This window comes from Haliotis rufescens, unplaced genomic scaffold (assembly GCF_023055435.1).
Source record: "Haliotis rufescens isolate VD_foot unplaced genomic scaffold, xgHalRufe1.0.p SCAF_1, whole genome shotgun sequence".
Taxonomy (NCBI): domain Eukaryota; kingdom Metazoa; phylum Mollusca; class Gastropoda; order Lepetellida; family Haliotidae; genus Haliotis; species Haliotis rufescens.
In genome coordinates this window covers 36599101-36609271 of record NW_025963779.1, presented here as the reverse complement: position 1 = coordinate 36609271, position 10171 = coordinate 36599101, and the positions used below count along the sequence as shown (strand labels likewise).

General features: G+C 41.2%; 1 protein-coding gene across 2 annotated transcripts in view; it reads left to right on the top strand.

Annotated features, from left to right (window-relative positions):
• The first annotated feature begins 8925 nt into the window (after positions 1-8925).
• LOC124135689 (advillin-like) overlaps positions 8926-10171 on the top strand; it is a 61952-nt gene continuing 60706 nt past the window's right edge. Inside the window, exon 1 of one of the 2 annotated variants that reach the window (XM_046501148.2) lies at positions 8926-9510. In XM_046501148.2, the coding sequence (XP_046357104.2) occupies positions 9429-9510 (82 nt within the window). In that variant the 5' untranslated portion in view covers positions 8926-9428. The remainder of the gene's footprint in view (positions 9511-10171) is intronic. The other variant, XM_046501147.2, reaches the window with a different exon arrangement.

The window sequence follows — 10171 nt, the reverse complement described above, 5'->3', positions numbered from 1 at the left end:
TAATTAAGCAAACATTTCTCTTTTCATGTGTATGTTACAATCAATATCATAATCCATTTCTCAAATTGACTGAAAAATAAGGATGTTGTCTTTGATAGATTGAAATGAATTAACTACCCCTGCTGTTGACCAAAGAAGAGTATTTTACTTTGTTAGAAGAACCCCAAAGGAAGTTTCTGATGGGGGCAGTCCACCCTTGATCAGATCCTCCAGATTGGTGTTAATTGTTTATTAATAAATTCGTTAACGAAATATATAAAATGGTATTTATGGCCAATGAAAGTGCATACTTTGGTATATGGACACCTGTTGTGTGAAGCAGCAGTCTGGGTAGATGGATCGGTGAGAACGTGAAAGATGCATTAAGGCCTTGTCTTAACTTCCATACAAAAATATTTTATATTTCGAGACAAGTTCGAGAGATATCTAAAAGTAAAACGTAAACGAGTAAGCACTTAGAACGCCGAGCCTCTATCAACCCACCCCCACCCCCCGACAGGGGTATATATTATAGGGTCCCCGCGCCAATAGACTGTGTAAATACATACAGTTAAAACTGTTTGCCGTTCTATTAAGAACACTCGTTGGTTGTAAAGGCACTGTGGATCAGTGTGAAAGAGTATTGAAGGCTGTAAGTCCTGGAGAAGTAATTCAAAGGTGGCCAGAAAAAAACATGTACGTTTTCGAGAGTTTGATCTTTGTCGTTAAGAACTGCTTTCGTGTGCATGGCTATTACGTTTCCTATCGGAGTCCTGTAAAGTTGTTCTGTTAATTCGTGACAAATACTACACACATTTACGAGGCGGATCAATGTTGATTGAATATGATATGGCTCACCGTCAAGTGTCGCTGGTTATCAAATAAACGTGAGGACAACTATAAAATAGCCCTTGTCACTCCAGGCTTTGTCAGTCGACATTGAACTCTGTGTGTCTTGTACTGATTATTGATCAAACTATTGGACAGATATACATCCCATAACTTACATTATCAGGTTAATGCAGCCTTTCCCAGACAGCAAATAATGTTATGTCTTGAGATCCATAGTAAAATTAGAATATATGTTGGCATTTAGACATTTGATTCACACATAAAACCGTACCTTTCAAAATGTAGGGGCGGTCGTTTAGACTCGTGGTTAAAGCGTTGTCTCGTCATGCTTAAGCCTCAGTTAGACACCTACAATGTGTGAAACCCGATTCTGGTGCCCCCTGCTCATATACAGATGGAAGAGTGCTAAACATGGCATACCTCACTCACTCATTCACCCAAAATGTAGAGAATTTGTGGTGTGATGATAATCTCTTTTGAATGGAATGTGACGACACTTTAAAGACAAGGTAATGTACAAAGTCCACTTTAAAGTCATATAAGCATCAATATCTGGAACTAAATGTGTAGACCAATTGTACAAGTTACCGTTCAGTATTTCACCGAATCAGTGAAATCAATCTATAAACAACACACAATACCATTCCATTTATGAAATGAATGAAAATAACACAACCATATCTGCACTATTTAATACTAGGCCACAAGCGTGTGACAATTAATCTAACTGTAATTTGTACAAATAGTGTGTGACATGTTCAGAGAAAACAGGCATTTTGTACACCACAATTAATTTATATTCGTAAGTTACGTGGTGTCCACGTGTAATTTTAGTCACTGATACTATAACTTAAGAGAAATATTTGCTATTGCATTTAGAGACAACCTTCTCATTGTAATGTATATGTAAAGTAACTTGTGAATATACAACAGGAGAAAGGAAGGGTTGACATGGACACCGCAACTTACACGAGTTTACAATATCAGTTTGTCCAGCTGATATACAAAACGGGTAAGAAATGTTCTTCCTTTCTGTTTAAAGTTATTTTGTGGAGAAACTGTTATTAAGAAATATAGACATGGCAAGAGTGAAAAGGTGAATACCTTTTTGGTGTAATTGTGTAAGTTACATATACACGATGGCCCAGTATTGAAATACTCCACATGTACAAATTGGGCTTTTGTTATCATACACGTCTATGGACAGAGGTAAATTTAATTTAGAACCCCACCCATATATATGGTGATGTGCAAGTAAATCCAACAAAAACTGTTTACTTTTCTATCAAGACCCAAACATGTTGTGTAGATACTCTATAAACAGGATAGGTAGGTTGTATGTGTTCAGGAAGTAATGCAACGCTTGTGTGATATGTTTTACCCGAGACTGATATGTTATAGGCAATGTATGCTGTGTGTGGCCGCTTGCCCGCAACTTGAATACTTTTGTACAGTGGTTTAGGGGTACAATGTATGTGTCAACACGTCGACATGGGAGTGGTGTTAAGTTGAATACCATATAGATAGGCGTTAAATGTTGGGGTGGTTTGATCATTACTGGGGATTGTTGTGAGGTATGTAACACTAGATAATCTGGGCCAGTATTGATTTCTGGTTGGCAAATAGCATAAATTGCACGATATTTAATAAGGGCGTTGCCCGCTGTCAGCGTGCCATGAAGTGGCTCATTTCAAATGTTGATGTTTTGAAGCACTAAACAGTCCGTTCCGGATGTAACGAAGTCAGGTACTGCGATCAGACGGCTATACCGAAGTCCATTTACCACCTCTACTTCTGTCCTAGAATCTGTCAATATCGTTGATATTACCATGAATATATGTCCATGTGCATCTTAGTGATTCTATATTGTCATTGATCAGGGCATCGTTACTCGAAGCAATCTTAGCGCTTAGACGATCGTAACTCCCTTACTATCTTACGATAGCCTTAGTGCTAAGATCGCTTTGCGGAATCGGTCCCAAGTTCTCTTTATGCACAATCAATATTGTTCAAGGTAAACGAGTTCACCAAAACAAAACAATATGTATTTAATGTTGTTGACATAATACAGACATCATTGTAAGATAACTTCCTGACGTATGAATTATATGTTAGATATTCGACAATAACACCATGAAGTGTGAATAAAAGAGATAATTATGTTTTCAAAATTTGAGTCGGGTATATTGTAGTATAACTTAATGTTGTTGTTTTTGTTTTTTGTCGCACTCTGCAATATTCCAGCTATATGACGACGGTCTGTAAACAATCGAGTCTGGACCAGACGATCTAGTGATTGATATCATGAGCATCGACCCACGCAAATGGGATACGATAACATGCATCAACCAAGTCAGCGAGCCTGACCACCCGATCCCGTTCAGTCGCCTCTTACGACAAGCATAGTCACCTCTTACGACAAGCATAGTCGCCTCTTACGACAAGCATGGTCGCTTCTACAGACAAGAATAGTCGCCTCTTACGACAGGCATGGTTGCTGAAGACCAACTCTAACCCTGATCTTCTCCGGGTGTCTAATACCAAGGGCAGTACGGAGCCTTGAGCTGATACCAGCAGTACATGTGCCCAATATGGGATATTGCAGCTTGTACAGATAACGATTCGGCCTTACATCCTGGATATCAAATTAAAGAAGTTCGGGTTCCCGAGGTATCGCTGTACATAACATGGCCTAAATATTAATTGTACGTTTAGAAGATATCATTTGAGATGAAAATAACACTGACGCTTACTAGACTAAATCTACAGGTAATGTACGATTGTATTCTAGCAAGTCTAAATCTACAGGTAATGTAAGATTGTATTCTAGCAAGTCTAAATCTACAGGTAATGTAAGATTTTATTCTAGCAACACTAAATCTACAGGTAATGTAAGATTTTATTCTAGCAAGTCTAAATCTACAGGTAATGTAAGATTTTATTCTAGCAAGTCTAAATCTACAGGTAATGTAAGATTGAATTCTGGTAAGTCTAAATCTACAGGTAATGTAGATTGTATTCTAGCAAGTCTAAATCTACAGGTAATGTAAGATTGTATTCTAGCAAGTCTAAATCTACAGGTAATGTAGATTGTATTCTGACAAGTCTAAATCTACAGGTAATGTAAGATTGTATTCTAGCAATTCTATATCTACCGGTAATGTAAGGTTGTATTCTGACAAGTCTAAATCTACAAGTTATGTAAGCTTGTATTCTGATAATTTTATATCTACAGGAAATGAAAGATTGTATTCTGACAAGTCTCAATCTACCAGTAATGTAAGTTTGTTAAATCAGTCTCGAACCTATTTTACATCTATCGATTTGACATGCCTAAAGCATAGCCTATCTTTGAGGTACGTTTCTGTATACTAGACAGTATATACAGAACTCCCGACCTTAACTACAGTATGAATCTTTTATCACATACATGGCGTGTCTATATCAACTTTCACAAGTCGGAAGATTGGGAATGAATACCAGGTAATCTTGCACGACGGTGGACTGTCTGTCGACATGGTCACTGCATTGTTTACATAGATATGTAGGTATGGGATCAACTGGACTCTCAAGGCTCTCGGTAGGGTTTGGTGTAAGGAGTATAGATCATAGTTTGATAACGTCATAAATACACGGTGTATTTGAAAGCTTCGAGTGTTCTACACGTTCTCAGTGAGCTGATCATAGATCATGATCAAGTGCGTGGTTTGCCTGGGACGATCAATGTTAAGAGCAGGGTGTTTATTTCCTAACATTGTAGGTTTTGCTTTGAAGGGTTTGAGTGGTGCCAGTGTTCACAGAGAGGGAGGTCGTCGATCATACTACTATCTATAATAGATCGATCATTTACTACAGGAGGATGAGTCAGTGAATTTTGTAACTGCAGCGTATTATTAAGGTTTTACCCCAATTGAATATGTGTTCAAAATTGTAATATGTGACGCACATTGGCAAAGTATATTGTTATCTCGAGAATAACGGTCTATGTCTGACACAGTTTAAGGAAAAAATAGGAAACTTTTAGGGACAATTAACTTTTTGATTCTGAAAGTTCATTAATCTGTGGGAGGCACGGGTGGCACAGTCGTCTAGGGCGCCGCGATTTTCTGTGCAGAGTTGCGTCCTTTGGGCACGCCAGAAACCTATGATTGTGGGTTCGAATCCCGGTTCGCCCCGATTATGTTTCTAGGTTTATCAGCATCATACCCGTGCTCGTGGGTTTCACCGAAGTGGTAAACGTCTGAGACCTGCATCACTTCGGGCTTTCCTCCCACATTAAGCTGACACGCCGTGATATAACTGGAATACTGTTAAAACGGCGTTAAACCCAACTGACTGACTCACTCATTAATCTGTGGGGGGATACGGGTGGAGAAAAGTCGCCGTACAGAGTTGCGTCCCTTAGGTGTGTCAGAAACCTATGATCGTGGGTTCGAACCCAGATTCATCATATGTTTCCGGGTTGTCAGCACAATACCCGTGCTCGTAAGTTTCTTCAAAGTTTTAAACGTCTAAGACCTGCTCCCACGCTAATAACTAAAATACTAACGAATATTATATTTGTGATAACACTTCTGTACATTACCAAGAAAGTGTTATCCCAAATATAACATTTGTTACATTTGACCACTTTCTAAATGGCATTGTATGTTCATAGCTTTCGGCCATGGGAGCCGTGCCAATTTACACTTGTCAGAAGGGTACACAAAGTACGTGATCTAGACTACCAGTTGTCGGACTTTCATTTTGTGGAACTCTCGGTGGCTGAGTGGGTTAGATCGCTGACTTTGTGTGCTGGCGATAACATGCCTCACTCTGGCGGTGTGGGTTCGAATCCCGGACGGGACTCAACCCCAAAAATACTTTACCATGAAAGTGTTATCCCAAATATAACATTTGTTACATTTGACCACTTTCTGAATGCCATTGTGTGTTCTTAACTAAAATAATAATAACAATAATAATAATAACTCGCTCACTCACTCACCTACTGCGATAAAGAATACTCTTTTCAGGCTGAGAAACAAGACTTATTTATTTGACCTTGTCTATTTTGTTACAGAAATACGAACCCCTTTCTGAATAATGCCACAACGCTTTTTGAACTATACTAGCCACATAAAGAAACTGTGCACGGAGAAAATATATTCTGGATTGAAATACAACACAGCAAGAACAAAATGATGCAGACGCTGTAGCAGCTGAATGATCGGACTATAAGAAAATGTCAACAGGGCCTGAACAACATCTGTTACGATGACGTCAGAAGATCAAAATGGAGTAGGGGGTCAAACGACAAAGTCACAAAGTCAATAACGGGTATGACCACCCTGTGCGTGAATCACAGCAGTGCATCGGCGACGCATGGAGTCCACCAAATGGGCATGGAAGGCCTGGGGAATGGCCTGCCATATCCTCCTCAAATCCTGTGCCAAGTCACGGACGTTATCTGGAGGATGTGGAAGACGACGCAGACGGCGCTCCATTTCATCCCACACATGCTCTATTGGGGAGAGATCTGGAGAAATTGCAGGCCATGGCAGTAACATGACATTGTTATGGTGAAGGAAATCCATTGCGACCCTAGCCGTGTGAGGACGAACGTTGTCCTGTTGAAGTGTCAATCCCGGGCCATGACGTTGCAGGACAGGAATGACCACAGGCCTCAGAATCTGATCTCTGTAGCCAACACCGGTGAGATTGCCCTGAACAACCATCAAAGGGGTTCGGTGCCGTGCTGTTATCCAACCCCAAATCATCACAGAGCCACCTCCAAAACGATTCCTCTCCACAATAACGTTCTCCCAAACGCCGGTAGACACGTTGGCGCCCGTCACTGTGGGAAATGTTGAACCTCGATTCATCTGTAAAGACAACATTTCTCCACCATATTCGAGGTTGGCGAACATGATTTCGACACCATCTTAGACGGTTGACTCGATGATGGTGTGTCAGGATGGGAGTTATGGCAGGGCGTCGTGGTCGAATCCCGTACTGACGTAAACGATTCCTGACAGTGTTGGGATGGATACGGCGCAGTCCAGGAATTGTCTGGGACGTCGTTACTGCCGTTTGGAACCTGTGTCGGAGATGTGTAACTCGAATCCATCTGTCCTGTCTTGGCGTCGTTACTCGGGGACGTCCTGAACGTGGGTGGTCGGCAACGTCATTTGTGTTCTGATAACGCCTCACCAATGCCGATATCGTGTTACGATGGCATTGGAAATGTGTTGCCACCTGTTGTTGCCTCATTCCCGCTCGGATCATTCCAATGGCTTCATGACGCTGTGCAGCTATCAATCTTGGCATGATTTGCTTGTGATATGCTTGTGTCTGCGCCTGAGAAGTTTTGAATTTTTGAATGAACACAGATCATGCTTTCCAAAGTGACAGCGAATTTTGAGTTGCACATGCTGTGTACAGCTGCACAGGATGCACGTGCAGTAACACATTGCTCGTCCATAGGCCCCCATCAATGACGTCATATCGCATGGCACGTGCATGAGCGTTTGAATGTCTCCAATAATTGCTGTGTTCAAACCTATCTTTCATATATGGACGGTGTGGCCTTATATCTATATTTTCTCCGTGCACAGTTTCTTTATGTGGTTAGTATATATACAAAATCAACGATGTAGATGAGTGAGACGATGCAGTTGTAATGCTAATGGCCACGTGTATACAAGGTGTACACGCTGGGGGCCTGGGAGACACCAGAAAACACTGATTGATGATCACAAATGCATGGCCTTTCATCGCCGAGTCGTTAGAGAATAACTTCTACGGTACAAAAAATTACGTTTGCTGTCATTGGTGAATTAGGTTTGTCGTGAAAATCATTCTCCTATATCCTTGCCCCTTATTGTAATCCTATTTATATTTTACCCACTGGGAGTAAAAAACTAGTATTCATTGTTTGTTCAACGCCGCACTCAGCAATATTCCAGATTTTTTAGGCTGATCTGTAAATAATCGAGCCTGGACCAGACAATCCAGTGATTGATATCATGAACATCGATCCACGCAATTGGGATACGATGACGTGCATTGACCTAGTCAGCGAGCCTGACCATCCGATCCCGTTTGTCGCCCCTTACGACAAGCATGGGTTTGCTGAAGACCTATTCTACCCCGGATCTTAATAATAAGTAACAACTATGCATGTAAGAGGAGGATGAATGGATCGGGTGGTCAGTATTGGTGACTTGGTTGATTGTATGTCACCGTACCCCGACGGCATGAGATGTTGATCATGATATCAATCACTGGTTTGTCTGATCACGACTCGATTATTTACAGGCCGCCGTCGTAGAAATGGAATATTACGGTGCTAAATAACAAACAGATAAACCATTCCTTATCATATTTACGATATTGATTAAAACATGTGTTAGCTGTGATAGCAATTTGATTTACTAAACTCTCAATACTCAATATAATGGACGGCCGCCTCCGTGGTCTAGTGGTAGAGCGTCCGCCCGGCCGCGTCATACAAAAAGACGTTAAAAGGTGATACTTGTCTGGCGCTCGGCAAAAAGGGGCTAAAACAAGGATGGTTCGGCTCGGAGTCAGTATACTGTGTCTGAGTGGGGTATTCGTGTTAACATGCGCATGGTATCTCAGTAAGCTAGCACTATAAATCGGCATTAGTCTTGACTAGTACAAACACACACACACACACACACACACGCACGCACACACACACACACACACACACGTCGCAATTTAAGTGCAATAATCTTGGACGCGACGTTAAACCAAATTTCACCTCATCTCACCATTATAATTCTTTTGACATTCCTCAATACCATGGACGCCTACGACACAACAGTGCCACGTGACAGCGTTCTGTCTCCTGCTAAATACCGCAGGTAAGGATCCCAGTAACAAAGTAGGCCTTAATTCCAGCCTTGGCTTATGCTGGTGCCCCATGTAACTTATGATTTATCCTTTGCTGAAATCAATTGCATTTTATTGGCTTATCAATAAGGCATAACGAAACTAATCCCACTTTCCTTTGCCTCTCCTGACCAAACCTCACTAAGCCACTTTTCTATTCATACCGGATCGGTAGAGTTAATAAAACGAGCGTCGCAATATTTACTGCTTTGCAATATTATTCTAGTGAGCTATGGTGTTTTGTCAGCGAGACAGAAGGCGCTACCAAACGTTTGTTCGTGTATGGACTTATCATTACAAACAGCGACCCCGGTCGCTTTTCAATGTGTGCCCTCTCGCCTAGGAACATGGCGAAACATACACGCCAGGTACAGCTGACTGTGAGGTATGTCAAAGCCGATACTCGTTGATTGTTGATAATACAGTGGTGATATAGACTACCGTGTATGTTGCAGGCTTGCAATTGACAGATATTAACCGCCACCCGGGCCAGACCCGCGAGAAGAAAGTGATAAGGGACGCTGTGAACAGTAGATTTAAACTGAGAACGTTGTTCAGCGTCGAATTGCTTGATAACATTGTTCATTGGAAATATATACTGTTTATTGGGACTAAGTGCTTACCCCCGCTGTGTTCTAGCAGTTGGTCAGATGGTCCAGTGATTGTGAAACGTTTCGGGATTTACAGAAATTTGAGAAATGCGGCAAAAACGGTCAAGCAGTGCCCCTGTGAGGGTCCTGACCCACAAGCGCCTGACAGCCACCCCCCTCACAGTTACAGGTAAGGATGACAGTTGTTGAAGTCAGGTGTTATTCAGATATCTTGTGTGTGTGTCTCGTGGTATTCAGATCGATTGATCGATACGGGGATCAGCTTAATGTGGTGAGAATTAGTGTACGCCAGGGCTGACTTCTACCTCCTTATGCCTTATTGTTTTTAGATCGTTATTGTGGAAATAACGGACCTCTTTAGTAGCAGCGTTGCCCTTTGTCACATCAGAATGCCTCATTCTGTAGAGTCAGGTTTCATTTTTGGTTACAATATTACTTTGGTTTCTTTTAGAAATACGTTTTGTTATTTGTTTGACATAGACTGATTGCTAAGCAGAAGGTGCGATAACTGTACGAATGAATACTATGCAACAACGAATACACACCTTTATTGTGGCACGTAGAGATAGCTAAGTTATTAAGATGTATATACATGAATTATGTTTAACTCACCCCTTAAAGGACTACAGACAACATCTATAGATCGGTTGTGCACCTGATTTCAGTGGGACATAATTAACTTAATTGTCTACGAACATTTTGTTAGATGTCATGATACCTTTGACAAATACCTATTTAAATGATGAGTAGATCGATGCGCATGACGTGAACCATTGGATTGTCTGGTCAAGACTCGATTAATTAAAAGACCGCCTTCATATAGCCGGAAT